The sequence below is a fragment of the Vespa crabro genome, chromosome 13 (assembly GCF_910589235.1).
Source record: "Vespa crabro chromosome 13, iyVesCrab1.2, whole genome shotgun sequence".
In the NCBI taxonomy this organism is placed as follows: domain Eukaryota; kingdom Metazoa; phylum Arthropoda; class Insecta; order Hymenoptera; family Vespidae; genus Vespa; species Vespa crabro.
In genome coordinates this window covers 2,100,168-2,125,741 of record NC_060967.1, presented here as the reverse complement: position 1 = coordinate 2,125,741, position 25,574 = coordinate 2,100,168, and the positions used below count along the sequence as shown (strand labels likewise).

General features: G+C 26.9%; 6 protein-coding genes and 1 long non-coding RNA gene across 11 annotated transcripts in view; 2 read left to right on the top strand and 5 right to left on the bottom strand.

The window, feature by feature from the left end:
- Window positions 1–40: 40 nt before the first annotated feature.
- LOC124428583 lies at window positions 41–1,546 on the bottom strand. Its single transcript, XM_046972819.1, has one exon. It carries the CDS (start codon window positions 1,355–1,357, stop codon window positions 77–79), a length of 1,281 nt encoding a protein of 426 aa, XP_046828775.1. The 5' UTR covers window positions 1,358–1,546; the 3' UTR covers window positions 41–76.
- Window positions 1,547–1,616: 70 nt separating this feature from the next.
- LOC124428584 (pickpocket protein 11) lies at window positions 1,617–4,219 on the bottom strand. Of its 2 annotated transcripts, XM_046972821.1 has the most exons (7): window positions 3,581–4,219; window positions 3,397–3,478; window positions 3,075–3,323; window positions 2,760–2,990; window positions 2,502–2,686; window positions 2,285–2,412; window positions 1,617–2,018 (listed from the first exon to the last, which is right to left on the bottom strand). In XM_046972821.1, exons 1-7 carry the CDS (start codon window positions 3,727–3,729, stop codon window positions 1,918–1,920), a joined length of 1,125 nt encoding a protein of 374 aa, XP_046828777.1. In that variant the 5' UTR covers window positions 3,730–4,219; the 3' UTR covers window positions 1,617–1,917. The 2 variants fall into 2 exon arrangements, with proteins under 2 accessions (XP_046828777.1, XP_046828776.1); XM_046972820.1 differs by having other exon boundaries at window positions 3,397–4,219.
- Window positions 4,220–4,365: 146 nt separating this feature from the next.
- Window positions 4,366–5,248, bottom strand: LOC124428585 (single-stranded DNA-binding protein, mitochondrial). Its single transcript, XM_046972822.1, has 4 exons — window positions 5,091–5,248; window positions 4,913–5,000; window positions 4,674–4,793; window positions 4,366–4,593 (listed from the first exon to the last, which is right to left on the bottom strand). Exons 1-4 carry the CDS (start codon window positions 5,100–5,102, stop codon window positions 4,394–4,396), a joined length of 420 nt encoding a protein of 139 aa, XP_046828778.1. The 5' UTR covers window positions 5,103–5,248; the 3' UTR covers window positions 4,366–4,393.
- Window positions 5,249–5,477: 229 nt separating this feature from the next.
- Window positions 5,478–7,293, top strand: LOC124428586 (small ubiquitin-related modifier-like). 2 transcript variants are annotated; one of them, XM_046972824.1, is made up of 6 exons: window positions 5,478–5,496; window positions 5,757–5,875; window positions 5,995–6,063; window positions 6,150–6,227; window positions 6,546–6,617; window positions 6,754–7,293. In XM_046972824.1, the coding sequence occupies exons 2-6, from the start codon at window positions 5,861–5,863 to the stop codon at window positions 6,814–6,816; spliced, it is 297 nt and encodes a 98-aa protein (XP_046828780.1). In that variant the 5' UTR covers window positions 5,478–5,496; window positions 5,757–5,860; the 3' UTR covers window positions 6,817–7,293. The 2 variants fall into 2 exon arrangements, with proteins under 2 accessions (XP_046828780.1, XP_046828779.1); XM_046972823.1 differs by lacking the exon at window positions 5,478–5,496 and having other exon boundaries at window positions 5,707–5,875.
- Window positions 7,294–8,385: 1,092 nt separating this feature from the next.
- On the bottom strand, window positions 8,386–13,254 carry LOC124428698 (programmed cell death 6-interacting protein). Its single transcript, XM_046973063.1, has 15 exons — window positions 12,997–13,254; window positions 12,393–12,508; window positions 11,937–12,064; window positions 11,533–11,811; window positions 11,301–11,402; window positions 10,994–11,216; window positions 10,783–10,906; window positions 10,514–10,691; window positions 10,273–10,434; window positions 10,037–10,180; window positions 9,745–9,960; window positions 9,396–9,545; window positions 9,163–9,304; window positions 8,875–9,063; window positions 8,386–8,784 (listed from the first exon to the last, which is right to left on the bottom strand). The coding sequence occupies exons 1-15, from the start codon at window positions 13,200–13,202 to the stop codon at window positions 8,669–8,671; spliced, it is 2,475 nt and encodes an 824-aa protein (XP_046829019.1). The 5' UTR covers window positions 13,203–13,254; the 3' UTR covers window positions 8,386–8,668.
- Window positions 13,255–14,739: 1,485 nt separating this feature from the next.
- Window positions 14,740–15,796, top strand: LOC124428782. The gene is made up of 2 exons (XR_006943290.1): window positions 14,740–14,971; window positions 15,057–15,796. It is a non-coding gene; the product is annotated as an uncharacterized LOC124428782 (long non-coding RNA).
- A 554-nt stretch (window positions 15,797–16,350) lies between these two features.
- The window catches only part of LOC124428778 (laminin subunit alpha-2), a 125,096-nt gene continuing 115,872 nt past the window's right edge, over window positions 16,351–25,574 (bottom strand). For all 3 annotated transcript variants that reach the window (XM_046973273.1, XM_046973274.1, XM_046973275.1), the window contains 21 exons: window positions 25,323–25,544; window positions 24,987–25,240; window positions 24,634–24,745; window positions 24,387–24,531; window positions 23,992–24,301; window positions 23,736–23,896; window positions 23,306–23,444; window positions 22,100–22,340; window positions 21,829–22,002; window positions 21,581–21,747; window positions 21,340–21,498; window positions 21,110–21,258; window positions 20,753–21,040; window positions 20,499–20,667; window positions 19,930–20,349; window positions 19,653–19,841; window positions 19,216–19,550; window positions 18,790–19,096; window positions 18,247–18,685; window positions 17,800–18,168; window positions 16,351–17,706 (listed from right to left, as the gene is read on the bottom strand). In XM_046973273.1, coding sequence (XP_046829229.1) covers window positions 17,564–17,706; window positions 17,800–18,168; window positions 18,247–18,685; window positions 18,790–19,096; window positions 19,216–19,550; window positions 19,653–19,841; window positions 19,930–20,349; window positions 20,499–20,667; window positions 20,753–21,040; window positions 21,110–21,258; window positions 21,340–21,498; window positions 21,581–21,747; window positions 21,829–22,002; window positions 22,100–22,340; window positions 23,306–23,444; window positions 23,736–23,896; window positions 23,992–24,301; window positions 24,387–24,531; window positions 24,634–24,745; window positions 24,987–25,240; window positions 25,323–25,544 — 4,892 coding nt within the window. In that variant the 3' untranslated portion in view covers window positions 16,351–17,563. The remainder of the gene's footprint in view (window positions 17,707–17,799; window positions 18,169–18,246; window positions 18,686–18,789; window positions 19,097–19,215; window positions 19,551–19,652; window positions 19,842–19,929; window positions 20,350–20,498; window positions 20,668–20,752; window positions 21,041–21,109; window positions 21,259–21,339; window positions 21,499–21,580; window positions 21,748–21,828; window positions 22,003–22,099; window positions 22,341–23,305; window positions 23,445–23,735; window positions 23,897–23,991; window positions 24,302–24,386; window positions 24,532–24,633; window positions 24,746–24,986; window positions 25,241–25,322; window positions 25,545–25,574) is intronic.

Sequence of the window (25,574 nt, the reverse complement as noted above, 5' to 3'; positions counted from 1 at the left end):
GTAAGTCCATATGTTTTCTTTTACAAAAAAGAAAAACTTATTAAATCTTTGAAAAAAAGATTAATTTATTATATAATCAACATGGTACAGGTAACTCGTTAAGACGTTTAGCAATTTTAATTAGCTCTTCAATCGTCTCCGTGATTCTATTATTATATTCCAAATCTTGTTTCATATTATCGATCACAATATTGGTTCTATCACTAAAAGTAAATTCCAAATATCTGTTAGAATCGTTCATAATTTGGGCACTCAAATTTTCATCCATTAAAATTGTTGGGAAATATAACATGGCAGTTATCAAAGAACCTAAACGTTGTTCTTCTATTCCTTGAAGTAATTCGGACCAAGAAGGACATTGCCCAGAAAATTGATGAATTTTTAAAGTCTCACAAAGAACTTTGTAATAATGTTTCAACATATCTTTTTCGCGTGTTTCTCTAAAACTACGGGATGTACATAGATAAAGTAATTGACAGACATCGTGTGCTAATGGACAGTATCTGAGTATTTGAAAATCAATTAACAAACACTTCGGAGGTTTGTCGTTATTAAACATCAAATTGTTAGCCCAGAGATCACCATGACTAATCACGTTTGATTTCTTTGTAGAAGATTGAATAGCTTCCATGATTTTTGGTGATACTATTGGTATCAAGCTTGAATCAAGGCCAAGATTTTTAGCAATTTCAACAGCTACTTTAACCCCAGCATCAATCCATTGTTTAGTTTGTCCTGCCCAAATAAATCCTTTTTCCTCGAACGCATTAGGATAAATTTTATTCAAAGGCATTGCCAAACGATCCTCTGCTATTAATGATGCTGCATGCATCTGTGCAATTGTTGTCAAAGCTGCAGTAGTAAGTTCCTCATTGAAGAGTTTGTTTCGCATTGTATATCCTTTTCGTTGTAAATCCTCGAATATTAAATAATTATCTTTTACTTTGTAACAATTTGGAGACCAACGTTCTCCTTGATAATTTTTATACAGTATTGGTATTATTTCATTGTAAAATATTACTTCCTTATTGAAAATACCTTCTGTTATTATGTAATCTGCTTGATCAGGTACATCATATGGTATTATCTTCGCAAAAAAGATGAATGTCTTTTTCTCATTCCTATGTCTCGTCGTAATGCAAAGTTTTTGATGCGAACCAAGAAAGCCAATTTTACCATTGGAATATGGTCGAAGAGAATAATTTATAATTTCCATGTTATTATTAAAAACACGATAAATTATTTCTTGAATGTCTTCTGCAGTCAACAAATGATGAAACACATTCTGATTGGATATTAAATTTTCTTCATATTCTAATTCAGAATTAGAAACAATTTGAACTTGTTTATTAGACATTCTCTGCAGTTTCTTCAGTCTCTGCAGTCTCTTTCTCTCTCTCTTTCTCTCTCTCTCTTTAATTCCTTTAGATTCCTTTTATGTTCCTTTTTATATAGCATTGAATAAAGCTTTCACGAATATGATGCATTTATGATATGTCTATCTGTTTACTTTGAAACTTTGCTATGAGATATTTACCTCTACATGAATGATAATTTCCTATTTAAATTACTGATAAGGATATTACAGACAATATTCGATGCAATATGTTAAAGTATTTTTTTTTTTTTTTTTTTTTTTAATAATTGCAGTACTCATGTTTTTTATTAACAATGATTTATTGATCTTAACTATACCAAGTTATTGATAAAAGTTATGATTAAACTAAAATTGTGTTATATTGTATTGGTTTAATTTGAGTTTATTTATAGAAAAAGATGCTTATAACAGATAATCGAGAAAATTCGTGGCATTTCCATATTTTGCCATTGTTTGCATATTATCTATTTTTATTAATTAAAATGGCACGAATTTTCTTGGTTATCTGATACTTTAAATTCGAAATAAATCAATCATATTCATATGATTTGATCACGACGAAGACAAAGCCAATAAGGTATTTCAAAGAAGCTGAGAATACTGGCACCCATAAATAATCCAAGAGTACTTCCTACTGCAACTGAATAAAATATTAATTATTTACATTAAAGATTATTCGTAAAGAAATTTTCCATTAATCTACGTACACACTGCATATTATCATTAAATTTCCAAATATTTTTTGATAAGATATTCTTATGTTCTTGACAAATTTTTTTTATGATATCTTACAGAATGACATATTGCTCTGTCAAAAGATCAAATAATGTTGATTGCAGTTGCAAGAGATAGATAGAAAAATTCGTTCATTTTAAATATTATTTTGATCTAACTGAACATATTTACCTATCAAATCTAAAAGACTGTATACGACGTATCGACGATATTGTAAGAAGGGGCGAGATACTGACATGAAATCCATTCTTGCTACATCATCATCTATATGATTGAACTGAATGGGCATGCTATGGTATCTGTGATAAAGACAAAATTATATCATAATTAATCATTACATTGTTAATTTAACAAAAATATATATATATATGATAGGACTTCTTCTTACATGCTCATAGTATTTTCTTCACATTGAGGATAACATCTTTCTTTTATAGTTGTTAGCAATAAAATATCTTTTTTATTTTCAGACAAACATTGTAATTCCGTTAAATTACAGAATCTTGCGTTGGCAGGAACAGGATAATAAAAACTTACACAGCCACAATACTCAATCATTTTTTGTATATAGATCTATTAAAAGAATGATAAAAATATGAAGATATAAATATATATAATATTTATAATATTTATTAAAAATTTTTACCTCGATAGCACAGGTATCGCTACTATAAAATTCGAATATACTGTTTTTATCAGTTTCATGACTAAATCGACAATTTCTTTGTTCCATTGAAAAATATGATACTAATTGTTCATTAAAAATAGGTATCATTAAAAATTCAACTCGAGTAGATTGTCCTTTTCTTATTGACGGAATTATATGTTCACCCAAAGTAGCTATATTTGGTAATTGTAAATTATCCAATATATATGCCTACATTATATAATTATATATTGTATAACAATGTATATATGATCGTTTAAATAATTAGTATGAGAAGAGAAAGAAAATACGAACGTTAACAAATCGAGGGATATAACTACTTGATTTTTTATTTACTATAAGATCAATCACAAGATTTCCATTTTCAGTAGTACGATTAATCCAAAATTTAATATTTGAATTGTATGGTTTGATATGTCGAGAATTAACCACGTAACAATAACCAGCGCCGGTTTTATTCAATGGTTTGAATTCATTGCAACAATCAAATTGTATATTGTTCCAGCTGCAATTAGCAAATATATCTTTACATTGTATCTGCAACTATAAAAATATTATTATTATATATATATATATCTTTTAAATCTGTAAATAAGCAGAATAGCGATAAGTATACTGATTGATAGCCTTTCAATAATTCCTCAGCAGTAATATCGTCTATTTTCTCAGATGATGAAAATTCCAATTTTGATGGTAATCTATATAAAATGATAATTATGAAAACAAAAGCATGATGAATATTTAACAAAAAACTAATATTATTATAATATATTATTAAAATTATTTTTTTATGAGCGTACTGTTTCATATTGTATTTGTTTCTTAATTCGTTAGAATGCTTAATGCAAATTGCAATTGAAGGAAATGGAATTTCCCAATTTATATATAATGTTTCTGTTGTAACATCAACAGGGTTTTCAATATATTCGTAGATACTATTCTTGATCATTACAGTACAACCCCACCAACTCAGTACACAAAAGAACAACCAGAAAAATCTTCAAAGTACAAAAGAAAATGTTATTATTATAAATTACTTATAATAATTATTTATAATTATTTTACCGTTCGATATATAAACTATTTTCAGAAACAAGATATTTAACACCATGGATACTGCAATGACTTAGATATTGTTTAAGCACTTTCCAACAATAAATTATACTTCGCAACATTTTAGATACCTCGTAATTTTTCATTCTAAATGTTAAGGTCGATTAATCGACATCGCCACTGTCTCGGCTATATAATTTGATAGAGATATCATTCAACAATGAATTATAAAAAGAAAGATTTTAATCTTTGCTTTTAAATATTTATTTCTACAATATGCATGTGTCATTTGCTTATATTGAATATATGCAATATCATAAAATATGAAAGTGTTATTTAATTATGTAAACTCATTTATATTTCAAATATTTCTTTCGTTATCATATCATTTTCTCTCTTTTCTACATGTATGCATTTTTCCTTTTAACGTATATATATTTTCATAATTCATTAATGTATACATATCAATGAATCTTTAAAACTAAACTTATAAAAAGGAGCAATTGTTTTTTCAAATTAAAATACATTAAAATTACAAAAGATCTTTTTTTTTATTATTACTAATGGAAAAATATGACATCATCTGCTATAATAGCCGTTGATGATTTTATATTTCCTTCATCATCCTTGAATTCACCATAAGTTAATCTTCCATTTACCAAAACGCGTTGTCCTTTCTTCAAGTAATTAGTTACATTTTGTCTAAGATTAGGTTTAAAAACACATATCCTGTGCCAATCAGTCTTTTGAATGAATTCATCTGCGAATAGTATTAAATAAGTGATATATATCACATTTTATTCTATCTAATTAAATTTATAAAAATTCATATATACGTACTATTTTCATATTTATAATTGAAATGAGTTGCCACAGAAAAAATCACTACGGGATGTTTCTCAGTTCCACGTTCTTGTGGAACTCCACCCACCCTTCCAAGTAATGTTATTTGGTTAATAGCTAAAATAATATTAATAAAAATTTATTTAAATATCATATTTCATATCTCATTCATTATATAATATATTGTTAGATATAATACACATAATAGAAATTAAACAAATAAGAATCTTACATACTTTTTTCTAGAATATTCGTTTCGATTGTTGGTGAAAAAAAACGTGTATTGTTTAATTGATTTGTTCGAATACACACACGTGATATAACCTTAAAAATAAATATATACAAATAATTATTACGTTATCATATGTTTTAAGAATAGTTTTATAATTAAAATGTTTATTGATAATTTCTCACTTTATGAAACATTATGACAATTGTTAACACTAATTTTATTTATCAAAATGTAAAATAAGATTTTTAACTATTAGCCGATCTAAAGTTTAAGGAGTTATACTATGAAAGTTATTTATATATATATATATATATATATGTGTGTGTGTATATATTTCGAATATTAAAAGAAACTTCTATGTATTTCAAATGAATTGAATTAATTAGAGACAAAAGAAAAGTTTTAATTATGAAACATATAATTATCGCGCGTTAGGAACAGTAGAATAAATGATAGACTTGTTTAAAATAATTTAATATCTCACTCAATAAAAATACTTGTGTATTAGGCTTAATAGTTTACAATACAAATGATCCGTTAGCGCGTCAAGCTTTTGAGAACACATATTCGATTATAGTGATTACAACGGTAAGGTTCTCGAAGGCATTCTTGAATATTACTTTCATTTAATATTAAATTAATATTCTATTCTAAATATCATTTTATTATTGAAATTATCGATAAGTCCGAAGTTGGATATTTGTTAAAAATCTAAATTTGAGTTAGAAAATTGTACGTTATATATAAATAGAGAGAAAAGATATTATTTGCAAAATCAGTGCACTTTATAACATGCGTTTTAGAACGTAAATATACGAAACGTTAAAAATTTTTTATTTTTGAAGTAGAGAAGGCTGTGAAACTGACAAAAGCGCGCCGCCATATTGCGTGCTTGTGTTTAGTTACTGTTCTGGCGCGTGGTCAAGAATTATTATACTCTTAATTAATTACCATGTCCGAGAATCAGGTAAGCTCTCTCTCGATAAATGAAATTCTTATTTCTTCATTAACAATGTCATATTTATGATGCATTGTGAATTATTTAATTGATTGGCCGAATTTAACCGATCTAACCTTGCGAATTAGGAACAGAAACCTGAAGCCGGCCCAGGAGACGCGAATTCTGAATACATCAAGCTAAAAGTCGTCGGAAATGTAAGAATAGAGAATTATTCCATACAATTTTTTTTTTACTTTAGTAATATATAGCAAATTCAATGTTACGTGAATTATCTTTTTAGGACAGCAACGAAATTCACTTTAGGGTAAAGATGACCACCCAAATGGGCAAGCTTAAGAAATCGTACAGTGATCGTGTGGTTAGTGTTTCTTTTTTATTTTTTATCTTCTTTATTCTCATTTTATTTCAATCATAAATATTTCCTTTTTTCTTTTATTCAGGAAATCTTTCAAATTTATACATCTGTTTACTTTGGTATAGTGTAGATATATGTACATATACACACACATATATATATATATATATATATATATATATATATATATATATATATATACATTTGTATTTTGTATGTTCCATAATATAATATTGACAATATAATATTTTCAATGTAATATTTTAGAATATTATAGTATACGATAAAAGTAATTTTATAATCTTCTCTGATTTTAATTAGGGAGTACCTATGACATCGCTGAGGTTTCTTTTTGATGGTAAAAGAATTAATGATGATGAAACACCAAAGCAGGTAATTTATGCGATTTAATATATGAAAATTAAAGAAAAAAAGAAAAAAAAAAACAAGTGTGTGTCTCCATTTAAGTATATCATGATTAAAAAGTTTATTATGTATCAGAACTTAGATGGCGACTAATTATTTTCAGTTGGAAATGGAAAATGATGATGTAATTGAGGTATATCAAGAACAAACAGGTGGTCTCTATTGAAAAAATTATAAAGTAATATCATGCAATTTGGTTTTAATATTTTCTAAAGTGAAAGTGACTATCATAAGAAAAGGACAAGTTTATTAATATGCATATATATGTTAAAGAAAAACAATATGTAGTTCCATTTTCATATAATATTCTAAATGTGCTGTTCTACATTCCTGTAACAAGGCAAGTCTAAGGACCAGCAACACAATCAATTTTTTGTAATGTATACATTCATTGGTTAAAAAATCAGTTAAGGCGAATAATTGAGACTACCGGTTCTATTAAAATATTCGATGTTTTACGTATTACATATAATCCCTGTTTAATTAATTAGTTGTAGATGTCAAAGAAAAAAAAAAAAAAAGAATTCGTTATTAGTTCCGTTAAAAGTAAAACAAGAAGGTAAATTTTAGATAATATGAACGTGGTTTAACAAAATTGTTGCATTTAAGGTACATCTGTAATAAAAAAAAAAAGTAACAACAATAATATTTTTATTTGCCCTCACAAATATTGTTCTTTAGAGAACTTGTAAAAATGTGTGTGTGTGTATGCTAGTTTTTAGACATATAATATTATGCTGATTTATTAATATAAATCATAATATTTCTAGAGTTACACAAAATGATCACATTTTTGTGTAAGTAATGTGGATGCTTGCTGTGTTTAAAGTAGTCATATATTATACAAGAAAATCTTTAATTTGATAATATGAATAAGTTTTATTTTACAGCAAAAAATAATACATGTCGAGCAATAAATATTTAAAATATATGAACTAATTAAAAGATATTTTATAAAAATTATATTTGAGATATCAGTTTGTCGTGTATATTTCCATATTCTTTATATATGAATATTAATTATTTTTATCTTTATATACATATATATATATATATATATATATATATATATATATATATATATATTTATATATATATATATATACATGTATATGAGCATCCCCATTATAGTATTTATTTAATCATTCATTAATATAATTAATCATTTAAAATAATACAATTTTTACAAATGTAATAAAGTCTATTCTAACAGAGGGGCAAGTGAGTTTCTTTCTGTAATGTAATAAAGAATATAATTCTATCAATACTCTCTCATACATCACACTTATTCTTTTATATTCATAATAATTTCTTATCTATAAAGGATTTGACACACGTTTTTGTTATTTCTAAAAGATATGGCACATTTAAATGGATAAAACTTGCCAATGTAATATCGAAATTACGATAGAGTTTTTTAATTATATGTAATTAATTTTGTATTTAAATACTTATAATCTCAATAATGAATAAAACAACACTTAATGAATATATTTAATCACTCTCAAAATTAATTTCTTTCGATGAAAAGAACAATTAAAAAATTATTTAATAATAAGGTATCAATTGAATAATAATTACACGTAATTATTTACACGTAAGCAGTATATTACATAAAGAGGAGTTTGGGATTAAAAAAGAAGTTTGAAATTGTTCGACAAAAAATTTATTAAAAATTAAATTGTCTAATAATTATATTACATTAAAAAATATATATTTATGATTTGCAAATAAGCAATTAATATTTTACGAAGCGACAATCAAGGCATCATTTAATATACATTGAAAAATACTTACAATAATTTTCTATTAATGTTAACAATATTATTTAATTACAAGAAGATTTAATCTGTTTAAAACTTAATTATAAAATATTTCACTTGCGTTCAATATTAGTAATAACATAATTGTGGAAACAATAGAATTATATATATAACTTCTCTGTTGCTTCAATATATCCAATATAGAATATGAATTTTAATTCCCATCACAGCATCCATTGTAAATAGACTTTTAATTCACCAAGGATTTTGTCCTGGTGGATTTGAACCACCATATCGAGGTAATGTAGCATAATTACCATAACCAGTATAACCACCATAAGTACCTGGAGGTAAAGCTTGATTATAACCACCTAAAAACGGGAAAACAAAAAAGGATAAAACCTGATTATATAAAAGAAAATAAATATTAATATTTCATACATTGAAATTTTTTCATATACCTTGCCCGGGATATGGCATCGTTGCATATGGATTATATGTTGCTGGCATAGGTGGAGGCATATAAGTTGGATACGGAGCAATAGGACTTGCACCATATGGTACTGGCATAGATCCTGGATGTTGCATAGGGTATGGTAAATTTGGCATTTGCGGATTTTCTGGATTAGATTGTTTTTGACTCGAACTTGCTGTAAAGTACATGAAAAAAAAAAAGAAATTTTTTCATTACTTTATAATAAAGATAAAATTTCGAAGTGAAATCTTTTTAAATTTGATCATTCTTCTACCTTCGTGATGAGATGGAATACTTGGCGTTGTGGCTGGACCGGTATGACTTAAATTAGTGGTTAAATCTTTTAATAATTCTTCTTTCTCAGTTTTACGAGCAAAACAGAAGTCCGATATTTTATTTTGAAAAATGACTAATAGCTGAAAACAAGATCATTTCACTTTTATACATCTGAAGATGCTTTAATTAATGAATGATAAACACTTATTATAAAAAAATAATTAATATTACCTGCGTTAAGTCATTGTAAAATTTGATTCCTTCATTCAAATGGCTTTTTAATTCTTTAAATGCATCAAATGCAGAGGCCAATTTACAAAGCATAATTTCTCTTGAACTACCACTACCAGATTGTTCATTAGTGAACTTTGTATGAGCATTCTGTAAAAATTAGAATTATTTCACTTGTTTTCTTTAATAATAAAAAAAAAAAAAAAAAGTACAATGAAAATAATACTATTGAGGAGTTCGTTAATGATTCAGCAATCAATGAAATAGTTAATCAATGATTGAAATTAGCACATTAATCATTAATTAAATTAGATATTGTTTAAAGTGTAATATATCCATAATACTATACCTGAATATCAGCTATTAATTTTTCTTGACAAGATAAACTTTCTCGTACTTCTTTTTGCAAAGGTCCATAACATTTTCCAATATTTTCAACGGATATATTTGGTTCGTCGATCACTCCATCCTTGGCAAGAGCACTTAAAAATGTTGTTTTCATATCTGTTGTAGCTGATTTTAATTCACTTTCAATTACATCACGTTCTGCTTTCAGTGTCTCTACCTAAAAGTAAATTTGATTTATATCTGATGTACAATAAATAAAAATATAAATTGAATTGTACAATCGAAAATATTACATCTTCCATCAATTTTCTTAGTTGCATCACTACATTACTTTCTTGTACTGCTGAACCATTAGGGACAGCCATAGATATTTGACTTTCATCCATACTTAGGATTTCCATACCTTCTCGATGAGTTTCATATTTATTACGAACTTCCTAATTGATAAAGATAATAAAGAAATTTCCATCAGTATAAAATACATTTTTATTATAGATTAAATATATATATATTAAGAAAATATTACTACCTTATCTGCAGAAACAGCATTATTAATAATTTCACGATATTTACGTGTATTGGCAATAAATTGTTCTGTTAATCGAGCACTAGATATTCTTGTCCAACGTTCTTTAAATTGTTCTCTCAATTGATCATCAGATTCACGTTCTTCTTGAAGCATTCGTTCACACTATATCAAAATTAAAAATAAAATTTATAAGCAATTAAATAATTGTGTTAAAATAATTATAATAAAATTTCATATTTACTTCATCTAATAATTCCTGATTTCGTTGTAATAATTCTGGAAGTTCTTTCATTGATGCTTCCAATATTGCCTTACCACCACCTTCTCGTACATAATTTGCTTTTTCTAACAATGATTGCGGTAATTCAGTTCCACTTGTGTCCTCAATGGCTGCTGGTAAATTTAAATTTGCTAACACACTGTAAAATGAAAAATATTTTATTTTATGATAGTATCCTAATATAATAATCTTTTAATAATATGTATCTTTCTATATTGTAATAATTGTACCTATTAAGAACTTGTGTCATTTCTCGTAGTTTAGATATTTCTGCATTAACAAGTTCATTGCGGCGAACTTCATAAGACGATAAAGCTTGATGCACACCAACTGGCAATAATTCCGTAAAGAGGTCTATAAACATAACATTTTTAATATATGAAATCAATATAAATATTAACGTAATATAATAATAAATAATATAAAAGAAATAAATGAAACCTTTAAAATTTGAACAGAATCTTTCAGGTAATGGAAGTAATTTTGCAACATTAGCCTTTCCAACTGGTTCTAAACTCTTAACATCTGGAATTCTTTCATGATAGATAAAATCATTATCCTTTTTAACTTCAGTTAAATTCCTTTGTGCTTTGTTAGCATAATCTTGGAATAAATTAGGCTTGTTAGATCGTTGTTGAGCAGCTTTAAATAATTCCACAGCATGCTAAAAATATATATATATATATATACATATATATTTTTGTTAATGATGAAATATATTAAATTATATAATAATTATAAAATTTACCTCCAATCTTGCAATTTCTTCTCCTATATTCTTATTATTTTTACATACAAGCGACTGATAAAATTCCATCATAGCACGATAGCCAGCTTGCTTGCCTGCGATCTAGAATAATAAAACGTGAAAAAAAAAGAAAAAAAAAAGAAAAAAAAAAAGAAAAAAAAAAAGAATTGTCTAATATAAATTAATTATCTAATATAAAAATATTAGTTTATTAAATAAATAAAGTATTTACCAATGGAATCCATTCTTTATCCCAAAATGCACGGAAAATTTCTTTCTGGAATAACTTTAAGGCATCAGCATATAATTCTTCAGCTTGTGCAGCTAATTTTGCAACAATTCCATCTTTCATAGAATCATGAATTGCTTTATGGACAAAAATTTCTTGAGCTTGAGCTAACATCAATGAGGATAATGCACCTAATGTTTCCGGACTAATGTCAGGAGTTGGCTCTTGTTGAATAGCCATCATTACATTTCCTTTTAAAAAATTAAATATACCGGCAGATTGCTAAAATTATTATTAATTTAATGATAGATCACATATAAATAAATTAAACTAAATCATATATATATATATACACATATATATGTATACATATTAATAATTAATTGTAGATATAGAAAAAAACTAACTTGAAACAATTTAGCAGCCAGTTTTAATCCTTCATCGCTTTCCAAAGATTGAGTTACAGCAACAGAGCTTTGTAATGCAGCAATGTTGAAGAGTACACAAACCTTTTCATATGCCAAAGTGCTAATTGCTATAAACAATAAGCACATTTATGAACAATAACATATGTGAATTTTTATTGTAAGAATAAATGATATATAAAACAATTTCATTCAATTTTGATCAGATCTCTGCTAAATTAATTAAATATAAAAATTTTGTCAATTTTATATATATATATATATATAATATAATATTTTATTAAATTTATTGTGCATATGTATGATTTGTTAGCTCGAAAGATATAATGATAATTAAAATTAAAGTATCTTATCTTATCTATAACTTAAGTGGTAACTTTCATATCTGTTATATAAAAAATAAAAGGCAAGTAAAAAGAATAATTTAATAATACTTACTTAAACTTAACTTTCCACCAAAAATAGTACGATCAAAGGCATCTTTCCATTTAAATGGTATTTGTAATTCGTGTGCAGGTATCTTCCCTTCTAAAGCACATAGTTGGTCATAATAACTGTAGAAAAAAAAAAAAAAATGAAAAAAAATCATGTATTTCTTTGTATATAAATATTCTATATACAATATATGCACTAGTATATTATTTAAAAAATGATTAATTGAAAACAATGATTAATGGTGCCCATGCAATTTTCATATGTAATAAATCTATTAACGCATATACAATGCTTTTTAAATAATCTATAAATCATAATATTATAAAATTGCATTATAATTTTAAATGATCATTTCAAATGACAATTTATATTGCAAACAATTAATTTATATAAATATATTGAAAAATATGTATATCATTTTTATTAAACAGCTTTGAACAGAGATACATTGTCAGTTTTATAATTTATTTTAATAATAATAAATATAGAATATAATATTAGAAAGATAATTCGTATATTGTTATTATAATTATTGTATTTTGATTCTCTTTATTAATATTGCATGAAACGATATAATCAGAAAATAATTAAATTGAATGAGTCATACTTGTAAATAACCTCCAACGAACTTTCGTATTTCTCGAAAGCTCGCCATAATGCGTTGTTCCTTAATACACTTAAATCGTGAATTGCTTCGGTATAATCCTTTTGATTATTTCCACCGCTGTATGTCGATTTAATAACGTTTGTTAATGGTTTAATAATATCTACGTCGGACGGTTTCTTCAATGGTATTCCTATCAGCTCAGCCATTTTGACTTTGACGGCTTGATTTCGTTAGTACGCAATGGAACTGAAAGACGCTGTCATTCTGAAGGGAGCTTTGTATTATATATATAGATTATTTCAATTATAAAAGTGCTCCCTCCATGCAGAAAATAACCTAAATTTTTTAACAAATAGAATAAATTAATTATAATTCATATTAATTATATTTTCAAATAATAATAATATGTGTTATAAGAAAAAAAAAAATAAAAAATATACAAAATATGTAATATTTAATTCATAGATATAACATAATCGAGCAGAAAATGACAACTTCTTTATAGATATTGGAATAAATTAAATATATATATATATATATATTTTTTTTTTAAATGATACAACTTAAATACATTGTATATTTAATAATTATTATTTTTCTATTTATAAAATATAAATATTTAGATGTTACAAAACTTCTATAGACTTTGAAATGATATAAAATCAAAAATATTTATAAAGTATTCTTTATAATCAATAATTTTTCAATTAATACCTCAGTGACGTATTAATTAAATAACGTACTAAATATAAGTATATTACTCATTGATAATATTAATTATATTATTCCTAAGTATAAATTATGGACATTTAAATATTAATTCTATGGTTCTTCTGATTTAATTATAGACTATAAAAATTTATTCAAAACATTTAATAATTTAAGTATATACATATATATTAGTAAAGGCAATTTTCTTTGTATATTCTTAACACCATCTAGCGTTAGGATCGGTACTAAATGATTAAAAAATGTATTTTTTTTACTACCCATGGCGTCATCTAGCGTTTCTCTTTGAACGATATTTTCGCGCGTTTTATTCAACGAACTCCACTATTGTCATGCGTTCCTATTACAAATAAAGCATTTTTGTGACAATATGACGGCTGATTATAGACAGTCCTATATATAGATATATTAAATATATATATATATGATAGATATTAATTTATTTCTCAATTATTAAGTATTAAGTATTAACTTTTACGATTTTATGTTATATTTGAGAGTCCATAGAATATTTTAAACATCTAAACGTTTATAACTTGTTCTCGGAAATTAAATAAATTATATTTTTAATGTAGATCGATTTGATCGACAAAATCACAATCTTAAAGATGATAGTTTGAAATGAGAAAATGATATTTCGAATTATTGAAAAAGATTTATTTTGTTAGATGAAAACATTTTCCTTATCAAAAATGCTAAACTCTCTCGAGAACAGTTTATTAGTGAATAATTATTATGTATAAATATTAAATATTTTCCAAAAATTCGAAAATATATTTGTCATTATTTTTGTAACTTCCTCCGTAAAAATAATAATACATTTTGTATTATTATTACAAATAATTCTATTATTATAATATAATAATAACAACATAGAAATCTTTCTTTTTTAAACGTGACAACTTGAAAATTAATATTTCCATTAATTTTATAATTATTTAAACGATACATAATATAATCGAAATACATTAAATTAATATGTAAACAATAATATATTCGATTAAACGTTACAAAGCTCGTAGTAAAATACGCGACAAATAAAAAAATAATCTTTATTTAAAATTCCAATAATAACAAATCTTAAAGTAGCGATCGTCGAGCTATGTCAACAAAATGTCAACAAAAATAAACTCTTGATTTGACTTTGAACGATTATTATCATCGAGCCCAGTTAGTTCTCCTTTGTATCTCGACGAGTGAACATCGGAGCTCGCTCTCTTCTTCCAGGACGTACAACAACTACGTAGTTAAGATAATTATCTAACATATCAAATATTTTCAATAATTTCTCAATATAACGATGATATTAATAATGTTTCTGTTTTTAAAAGACATCAATGGAATGATACACCAGACTAAAGAGAAATCGATTATTGCATGGGATAAATAAAAAGGACAAAAGAATCGTCATGAAGAATCAGGATTGTTAATCACACATGGAATGTAGTCTCTTTCAGTAGTTTCTTATTTTATTTATGGGTTTCTTTATCATCTTAAGGAAGAATATCGTGGACCAACAGCAAAGATTTAAGATATGTATATTTTCCTATGAAATATTTTCACATATTTTCAATAGTTTCTTCATTATATCGATTATATTTTTCGTTTTCTTTTTTTTTTTTTTTTATTTTATTTTTATTTTTGTTTTAGAACATTTCAATGTCGATCTATTTTATTTTCAATCAGTTACTCTTAAATCATTCATCCACAATTTCGATCTAAATCGTGGACGAGTGTTTTAGAGCTCTCAAAAAAAAATTCACTTACTATTTAAGTCACTCCGATCGCTCGATCATGTCGTGGATGAAAGATACGAATGATTGATTGTTTAATTAATTAATAGAAGAGCATTGTGTGATCGTGAATAAATTTTCACGAAGATTTATTCGTGAATGGTTTCTTGTGCGTTTTTTTTTTCATTTTTTATTTTTTTAATCAGGATAAAATCTTATTTCATACGCGTATTAATTTGAATATCGAATATTTCACCGTCAGTCCGTGGGTCTCCGGGTAAAAACAAGTACTCTTCTTTAAAAAAAAAAAAAAAAAAAAAAAAAAAAAAAAAAAAGGAGTACTTCTAATTCTTCAAAAGATTCTAAAATTACAATGTTCAAGAATTTAATAGAACACTTTAAAAAAATAATTAAATCTAAGAATCATTTTCAACAATGGTTTCTTACAATTTCATCTAATTTTAGTTGCATAAAAAAGGAACTTCACTGTATGCCATTTATTAATGGATTATAAAAGGTTGATTAAACGTTCGGATAAATATATTTTGACATTGTGTATTTTTATTTATTTTTTTTTTATTTTTTTTTTATTTATTTTTTTTTTTTTTATATAATAGAGTATCATTGTTAATTCTTTTATATATATGTATAATATATTACAATTCAATGACTATACGAATGATAAAGGTGGTATCTTACAAATATTAAAATATTTTCCAAATATTCTTTTCGTTTCTAATTGTATATAATTTCACAAAGGAAGGACACTTTGTTTTTTTTTTTTTTTTTTTTTTTTTTTTTACGGCACTGTTGTTTTTACAAAGGTTCAATTTTTTGTTGATATGATAAATATAGCCTTTGCATTGGATATATTATCTGAATATTTTTTTTCTTTTTTCTTTTTTTAAATTGCGCATCTTATTTTACTTAAGTATTAAATTCAATTGTTAAGTTAATACCACCATAAAAGTATAAAACAGTTTATTTAGTTAATTCTACTTATTTTTAAATGCTATCAATTAATAGTAATCCTCGAGTGCATTGAGTATGCTCAATTGAAATCATAATTACATGTATGTATAAATCATTGGTAATAAATAATAGCTTTAAATACTGATTTACAATGTGTCTATCCTATAAATGTATTTGTAATTATTCTATATGGCAGTGGCAGTGTTCTGTATTATTTAATTCAATTATTGATTAATGATTACATTGAAAATATTCAAATTATCAATTGCAATTAAAGATTAAATTGGTAATTTAATCATTACTTGAATTAATGATTAACAATTTAAGTTCTCATTGCCATGAAATAAATATTTGCTTTATTATATATTTTTCTTATTTTCTTATCAACATTTAAAAAGTTAATTAAAATGATAAGTGATTCTATATATATATATATACGGAGTAGTTAGTCAGTGATTCTGCTTTGTATGATAAAACATGAAAAAAAATTTAATGGTCTTCAAAGAAGCTCGTTAATGGACGATTCTACGATAAGATGTAAAAGTGTGTCAATGATCGTCAAGTGACAATAGAGATTAATTTTACACAACTTGTGTCAAGTAACGCTCGACATAATTTTATAATCGTACGTAGAATAAAATAATTCAAATAATTTATACGTTTATCGATTAATTCTTTAACGTGTAAACGTTTAAAACATCAATGATTAATATAAGTAAACATTTAATCGTTAATTAAATTAAATATTGTCCAACACTGGGCAGTGATTTGTTTAAATACATATATATATATTTTTTTTTTTTCTTTTTCCTTTCTTGAAATTACTGTTTACACAATTGTGGATATTGTGTGACGAGCTTTTGTGCCATGATTTCTAAACGCAGACTGATATCAAGTTTCCTACTAACTTTAGAGCTTAATAGATTTTATATTTTAGCATCTTTTGGCTTCGCTAAGTCTTACGTCTTAAGGATTATTAATCCCTTTGTCGCGTTATGGCACTTACCTCTGTATTTAACGATTAATTTATCAAAGGATTCATAAGAACATTCGTCACTACGTTGCGCGTCTGCCTCGTAACAGTCTTTGGATTGATTCGATGCACTTCAAATTTGCATCTAATACATGTTACATCATTGTATCGGGCAAGAACTCAAATGTATATTATGTAGCTCAGCCATATCTGTCCAATCTCGTCTCTCTCCTCCTATCATTACGTTTCTTATGCATCCATTGAAATGATCTCGCGTGAGTAACGTTCCTTTCATAGCTGAAGCTAAAAATATTAATATATATATATATATATACATATGTATTTATAATTTTTGGAGTAATTCAATGACATTGATAAAATTATATTTTTGACTACCTGGTAAACCACCGATATAAAGAGGACCTAAAGTCGTGGATTCCATGAAATGATAATTAACATTAGTAGGCAATCCATATTTTTGATCCAGATCGTCAACCTTTAATGCTAATTCTTCATCGTTATAAACAGCTTGAATACGATGCCAACGATTGTCACAAATAGCATATGGACTAGGAAATCGTTGTTCCACGTATAATGGATTACTATCTCCCAAATCACCAGACATGATCACTTTGCCATTATTCAATTCCAAGGATAAGGATGGAGAGCCACTAGGAGCAGTTATAGAAAGTAAAACTCCTGATAATTCTGAAGTTCTAAATTCTAGCTGAAGTTCTAATACTGCTCCCAATTCAAAATTTCTTTCTGAGAAAAGAGATAAAATTTTTTTACAACTTATACGTTCATGATTGTCTATTAAACGTGAATTGAAAATTTACTTACTATAAATTGCATAAGCTTCATCTTGAAAATAAGCTCCACTTTCTACACTAGGAAAACATTGACCAACATTATAAGCTCGACTGGTAGAACCTACCATGTCATAGATATTTCCATTAACTCTTAAGCCTCTTATACATCCTTTAAGAGTCTCCAATTTCACCACAATTTGTTCTGGTAATGGAGTACCACTTTCTGGTAATCCACCAATATACATCATCGGAGCTAATCCAATCTTTTTAGGTACTTTGATTGTACGAGGTGTTTGTGTATCCACAACAAGTGTCAGCCTTCTTTCATCGTGGCTCAATACAACGTGATGCCAATTTCCATCGTTGAATGGTGTCTTAAATAAGATCTCCTTTTTCTGTTTGCATTTGACAAGAAGCAAAAGTTGTCCATCTCTAATCACGATCATCAAATAATGCTTTAATCTAAGTCCCTACATATATATTAACAAAAAAAACATAAAGACATATGTTTAATTGTATTTCTTAAAAAATATTTCACAATTTATTATTTATTTCATTCTTTTAATCACTTTACCGGTGTAATAAATAATAAACCATTGGGATAATAAGTCCTAAAGTCAAACTCAATGGTATATTTTTTTTCCCAAAATTTTTTGAAGTTCAAATAGAGCTGAGTATGGCTGTGCGATTTGTCACCAAATTTTAATGCTCCCGGTTCCAAAGAATAATATGGAACTTTTTGACAACCCTCAGGCTGAGTAGACATTCCCCTTGACAATGAGGCAGAAGGTGTGTAATTAGGAAGATCTTTACCCATGCTAGGTCCTGGTCTACCAATCAGTGCATGATCGAACGACGTGACTTCGTCGAATCTTAGAATTCTAAATTGACAAAATTATTTAATAAGAATTTTATAAAATATTCTGTTTTATAAAATTTCCTATATATATAAATTTCAATTCTTTTTTTCTTTTTTTTCTTTTTTTTTTTGAAAACTTACTCATCATTGAAGATGGCATCTTTAATTGCACCATAAAGAGGAATTTTAGTAGCCACCATTTTTGTATTATTAATCAAAGCTGGAAGTCCACCAAAGAAGAGGCCACCATTAGAATCAGGAGCTTTAATAGCCGCACTGCTAGGTAATCTTCCAGTGTTTTGGTAAGCATCATCGATCCTCAACTCAACTTCCTTTCTTCTTTTAATAATCGTAACAGTATGATATCTTCCATCATTGAAAGTATTGTTAGATCTAAGAACAAGTTCTCCTTTGCCAGCATTTAAACGAACTTCAACTTGTCCTTTCATCACACAGACGGAATAATAATTTTCTCTCTAAAAAGAAAAAAAGAAAGAACAAATACACATTAACGGAGTGAATAGATTCTCGGGAAAAAAATTCGTCGAATAAAAAAATGATCAAAAAATTATTATTACCGTTATATCCTCATTAATGTCTTGTGGACTGTATAATCTTTCTTCTTGACCTTGGAACGTGGATAACAATAATAGAGTATCTTCTTGTAAAGTTCTAAATGAAAAACTCATAGACGAACTTATTTTACGCAAAGTATAAGAGGAATGCTCGAGATAACCATTTCCATAAAATCCTACTATTCTTAATGGCTAAAATTTAATTATAATTCATAATTATAATAATAATAAATAAATAAATTAATTAATTAGAATAAAATTAATTTTTTCAAATAATAACCTTGTTCGCGCAAGTTGGTTCAATACCATAATACTGTTCAACCATAGGATCATAGCCTTCTTGTACAATAATATTAGACATACAACCAAGAAATGATACTTGAGATGGTAGTATTATATTTTCAGCTCTAAAACTAGGTGGTACACCACCGAAGTAATATTTAGCTTCCGCTAAATCTGGAATATCTTCTTTTTTAGGCTGAGGTGTTGGTGCTCCCATCTTCTTATCATTTTCTTCACCGACGTTTAAACTACATTTCTCGATACTTTTACGTAATTGATATTGTCTAAAGGCATTTACCGTTGTCCAATTACCATTATTGTATTTGTAAGTGGAGGACATTGCGATGCTAACGTTACCACCATAGCCAATGTGAAGAATGACTCTTCCTTCTCGAAGAAATATCATGATATGTTGGTTCTATCGATTGGGTGCAAACAAATTTAAATAAGTAGAAAACAAATTTCATTTCTGGGACTCTGTAAGTATATACACATATATATATATATATATATATATATATATATATATATATGTATGTATATATATATATTTTAAAATATACGTACGTTGTCTTCATTAATTGCTAAGAAGATTAAAGCATTTTCATCATATGTACGGAAACTGATAGAGACACCAAATGTATATTTGTTGTAAGGACCAGATGATACTTTATTTCTAACAGCATAGCCTTCACCATTAAAGCTATAAGCTATGTCATCCCTGATATCCTCAGTTCTATTTCATAAAAGAATAAATCAATGAGAAAATATTCATCATTAAACAATTTCAAAAGGAATAGTCATTTATTTTTAATAATTACCCTTCCATGCAAGCTTCACAGGCCATATCTGGTGCAGTTGTAATAAAATTCCACAAACCAATAGGTTTACCATCGAGAATGACCTGATGAACACAAGCAGGTAAACCATTAACAGCAGTGACTTCAACAGGTCTTCTTTGAGATTCTGGTATGCCTCCTAACCAGACACGATCCATACTGATGATATCGAATCGTCCATATTCTGGATTCGTTGAATTCATCACAGGAAGATACCTTCCAGTTGTTGAAGATTGTTTTCGAACACTGAGCTTACCGACGTTTCGTATTCTGTAAAAATTAAAAAAGAGAGTAGTAAGTTAGATAAGGTAAATATAAAGATATATTATATTTATCTACCTTTCGGCTTCGATTCGATACCAAAATCTATCTTCTTTGAGTTTACCACTTTCGATGATTTCAGGATGTGTTAAAATTCCTGTACCTCCTCCTACATTCCATAAAAATTTCACTTTCCTATCGATCATTTCTAAAGCCATGAAATCGTCCTATAAAATAATAACAGAAGAAATAACATTGTCAATTGGAGCATAAAAATTGATAAAACATTTAGATTAAAAAGAACGTACGTTGATACTGCTTGGTAAATAAAGTAAAGATCCATCTTTTCTATTATCGGGAATAGCAAAAGTCATTACTATATTTGTCATCGAGGATGGCTGAAGAGTTGTTAATCTATAAGATCTAACACATTTTTTGTCTTCCATCGATTTTACCGAAATTCGAATCTAAAAGATTAAAAAATTAGATTAGATAAAAAAAAAAAATTAGAAAATAAAGAACATTTGATTTTTCTTAAATGATTATTACCCCTTCAGCGGTATTTCTAGCCTCGGCAATCTTGTCTTTTAGATTTTGTAGCTTGGACGTTAACGTATCATTCCATTTATCGAAAACACTTTTACGTTTCACCGCAGCATTTGATAAACTTATTAGCTTCGCATCTGCTTTTTTGATGTTACTCAAAGCCTCTGATACTGAAAAAAAAAACGAAAAAAAAAATTGATGATATAGTTTATTAAGAATTAAAATTGATTAATTATTTTTAACTTTTTTACATTTTTCACTAGCCAAACTGATCTTCGAATCTCCTTCTCTCTTAAGATCTTGGAATTTTGGTTGCAATCTATCGGAAATTCCTTTTTTGTAATCGTCGATTAATCTTTGCATGTCGTTCACGGATTCCGAAACTTCATTGTTATCCTGCATAACTTTTTCTAATTTTTCTTCCACTGAAAGTTATAAAAAAAAAAAAAAAAAAAAAAAAAAAAAAATTAATTTTATGTAAGTAAAAATATTTTTATTTAATATTTACATGCATTTACTTACACGCTTTGCTTTCACTCTGCACTTCTCTCAATTTTACATTTATTTTATTATCACGTATACCAGTATTGTTTAAAGTATTTTTTAAAAGTTTCACAGCAGCTTCCTGTAATTCAGTTTTGTTCGACGAATCTTCGACGGATTCCTTCATATCATTGGTTTTTTTTAATTGTTCAATTGAACCACGTAAAACATCTATCGAATTGTCCAACATAGATATCGATTCTTTTCCGTTTGGAAAAATCTATATAAAACAATTCTGTATTATTTCATGCGTTAGACAATGTTACATTCATAGTATGATTAATTATTAAATCAAACAATGAGCGAAATGAAAAAAAATAAATCTACGTATTAGTCAAATCTACGGAGTCCAATGATTGTCGAGTGACACTCGACAGAAATTTTACAAAACTCGTTTATTAATAACTAATTTCGTTTTGAAATAATTAAAATGATTGAAAATCATGTATCATTGAATTTTTTGACAAAATAAAATGAATTTAGTTTAGAACTAAGAATTTGTTTATAATAAATTATTTATAATAAATTGTTTATAATAAATTGTTGATTAACAATAGGCTGAAAAAATAGAGAAAATTCTGACCTTTAAAATGGTATTTTAATCGAGTCTCTACGATTATTAGTTCCGGAGATATTTACGTTGACACACTGACCTATATAATTTCATTCAAATTAACCCGCTGACACACTAACCTATATAAATTCCAAGAATTTACGCATCTCAGCTGACCGAATTACTATTACTATACTATTACTACGAACAGCTGTATTGTACGAATTATGAATGGAAATCTTTCGTAGGTGATATCTCCGGAACGAAAAGTCGTAGAGACTTGAAACCACCACCATTTTAAAGTGCAATTTATCCTTTATTTATTTAAATATTGCAACAATATCGTTATAATAAAATCGATTTTTTAAATAATTTTTTAAATTGTTTTTTTTTATTTTTTTTATTTTTCCTTTTCTTTTTGGTGATAAGAACGTAACCATAAAAATAAAATGATAAAAACTTTTTATTACAATTATGTAAATTTTGTTTTGTTAATTTCTTTAAAATAAATAATATATAATATTATTATTAGATAAAAGATTAATAATATATTATGATATAAGATATGAATAATGAAATATATCGTTCAATTTTAATAAATATAATTAAATAAATATTTGGAATGTTGTTACCTGAGTATTTATATTTTCTGCTGTCTCTTTTGCCATTAATGCAGTATCATTAGCTCTTGTCAAGCTATCAACAATGTTCTTGTAAGCTTGACTCGCCTTCAGCGGGCTAGCCGCTATGTCGCGTGTCTCCGAAAACAGACTGCTTGGCAGAAACGCGAGTTGCACTTTATCAAGTCATCGAGCATCGATTACACAAAGTAGTATAAAATATATCGTTCGAAAATAATGAACTCTTTACCGATAAGACGAAAATCATTTGTATATATTGCTATTACTATAATATTAAAAACATTTCAATCGATTTCGCACGTAAGAGTTTAAAAATCATTCGATCTTATCAGTTAAGAGTTGATTCACATTTAGAGTAACGCGAGTATTATGAAAATGGAGCTCTTATAGAAAAATAAAAAAAAAAAAATGATTTTCCTACCTAACATAATCGTCCACATAATTTGACAAATTCTTCGCATGTTCGATCGCTGGAACGACGTATTTATCATTATATTCGTAATTTAATCTGTACAATATTTCTTCTTTCTCATATAATTTATCGGTCCAAAAGGACAATTTCTTTTTCAGTTCTGGAAGATCCTAAAAAAAAAAAAAAAAAAAAAAAAAAAAAAATACACATTGCAATATTTGCTCGTTTAAACTTGAATTAATTTAAATTCTCAATTCATACTAACTTGAAGATTATTCTGTGCGTCGATAATGAATCCTTTTGCTTCGTCGATCAATTGTATTTTATCGTTTATCGCGTCGATCTCTTTTGCGAACGCATTGATTCGATTACAATCATTTTCAAATTCCACGTATGTTTCATTAATATTTGTATAAAGACCGTCGTAAGTAAATAAAATCTCCATTGTTTCTTCCAAAATTTTTTTCATATCGTTCAATTTCAAAGTGAAATCATCAGTGTCTTCTTGAGCTATCATTATTGGTTCCATTGAGTTGCAAACTGAATTTAACCATTCGATATAATCCTCGGTATTTCTATTTATCAAATTAAAATTTATCTTTTTATACTTTGAGAAAACTAATAAGTAATAATTATAAAGAAAGAATTGCAATCGCTTACTTGATAAATTCTTGAATTTTCACAGTTTTCTTTGGTAAATTTACATTCTTCAGATCGTGCAATATTGTCTTTGCCATTTCCAAGACTTTTTTGATTTCAACCCTTTTGTTATCATCGCCATAAGAATTTAATCGCGAGATAGTGTCTGAAAGAACGATAAAATATATCAACTAATCGAAGAAATCAAACTCCTTACCCTTATAATCTCTCCACAAAACAAAAACAAAAGAATTTAAAAATACGGTACCTTCGATACGTTCGTGAAGATTCCTAATCTCAATTTGTGCACTGAAAATATTATTTTTCAGATCGTTCGATTTGTTCTTCCACAAAGTGCCACGATTAGCATGATCGTTCGCCTGTAAAAAAACGAAAGATCTTCTTTTTGATATCAACGAGAATATATATAAAGAAAATTCCTATTATGAATGAAAGAAACAAAGAAGAAAGAAAGAAAAACAAAAGAAAAAAAAAAAGAAGAAGAAAAAAACAAAAAGAAAAAATTCTCACTCTTTCAATCATATATACACTATCATGAATTGATCTAATTAAGGAAGAGTATTTCTTACACTTTAAAACATTGGTCAGTTAAGTACGTACATTTCTTAACAAAGTTTCAGCGTTTTTCATGAGCTTTTTGTATTCGTACCAGGGCACGTTCTTCATTCTCTGTTTAAGCTGGCTTTGCAGCTTCAACTGGTCTAGTAGAAGACTCGTATTAGATTCGACGTAAGTTAGTTCCTCCCAGGGAGGAGGTACATAACCATCAGCGATGTGAGACGTTCCAGTTGCAAGTTCTTCCATCATTGCATCGACGTCGCCCAATAAAAGTCCGGTACAATTGTCGTCACATGCTGAAAATCATTAACATCAGTTTAATCAGACAAATGTCGATGAGAAGTCAAATAAAATATTTATTGATCTAGTATCACTTACACGTGCAAACGTTATCGATGTAAACGTGACGATAAGCTGTACATTGAGAACAATCTCTTCCAGTTGAACCTTGTCTACAATTGCATTGTCCTGTCTTTTCATCGCATTTGTCGCTGGTACTACCTGCTAGATTGCAATTGCATGGTATGCATTGGCCACCAGGTAGATTAGGGAAACCATAATAATTGTGAGTACATCGTTCGCACATTCTACCTGTGTAACCTGTTTGTGATCGATTGAAAAAGAATTGTT

Coding starts and splice junctions, on each gene's coding strand:
- LOC124428583 (XM_046972819.1), bottom strand. CDS start 1,357: ATGTCTAATAAACAAGTTCAAATTGTTTCTAATTCTGAATTAGAATAT.
- LOC124428584 (XM_046972820.1), bottom strand. CDS start 3,729: ATGATCAAGAATAGTATCTACGAATATATTGAAAACCCTGTTGATGTT. Junction 3,324..3,396: donor TATTGAAAGGCTATCAATCA/GTATACTTATCG, acceptor ATATTTTTATAG/TTGCAGATACAATGTAAAGA. Junction 2,413..2,501: donor GAAGAAAATACTATGAGCAT/GTAAGAAGAAGT, acceptor TCTTTATCACAG/ATACCATAGCATGCCCATTC.
- LOC124428585 (XM_046972822.1), bottom strand. Junction 4,794..4,912: donor AACGAATATTCTAGAAAAAA/GTATGTAAGATT, acceptor ATATTATTTTAG/CTATTAACCAAATAACATTA. Junction 4,594..4,673: donor CAATTATAAATATGAAAATA/GTACGTATATAT, acceptor TACTATTCGCAG/ATGAATTCATTCAAAAGACT.
- LOC124428586 (XM_046972824.1), top strand. Junction 6,064..6,149: donor AGCTAAAAGTCGTCGGAAAT/GTAAGAATAGAG, acceptor TTATCTTTTTAG/GACAGCAACGAAATTCACTT. Junction 6,228..6,545: donor AATCGTACAGTGATCGTGTG/GTTAGTGTTTCT, acceptor GATTTTAATTAG/GGAGTACCTATGACATCGCT.
- LOC124428698 (XM_046973063.1), bottom strand. CDS start 13,202: ATGGCTGAGCTGATAGGAATACCATTGAAGAAACCGTCCGACGTAGAT. Junction 12,509..12,996: donor TCGTTGGAGGTTATTTACAA/GTATGACTCATT, acceptor TTTTTTCTACAG/TTATTATGACCAACTATGTG. Junction 10,907..10,993: donor ATTCTGTTCAAATTTTAAAG/GTTTCATTTATT, acceptor TTATGTTTATAG/ACCTCTTTACGGAATTATTG.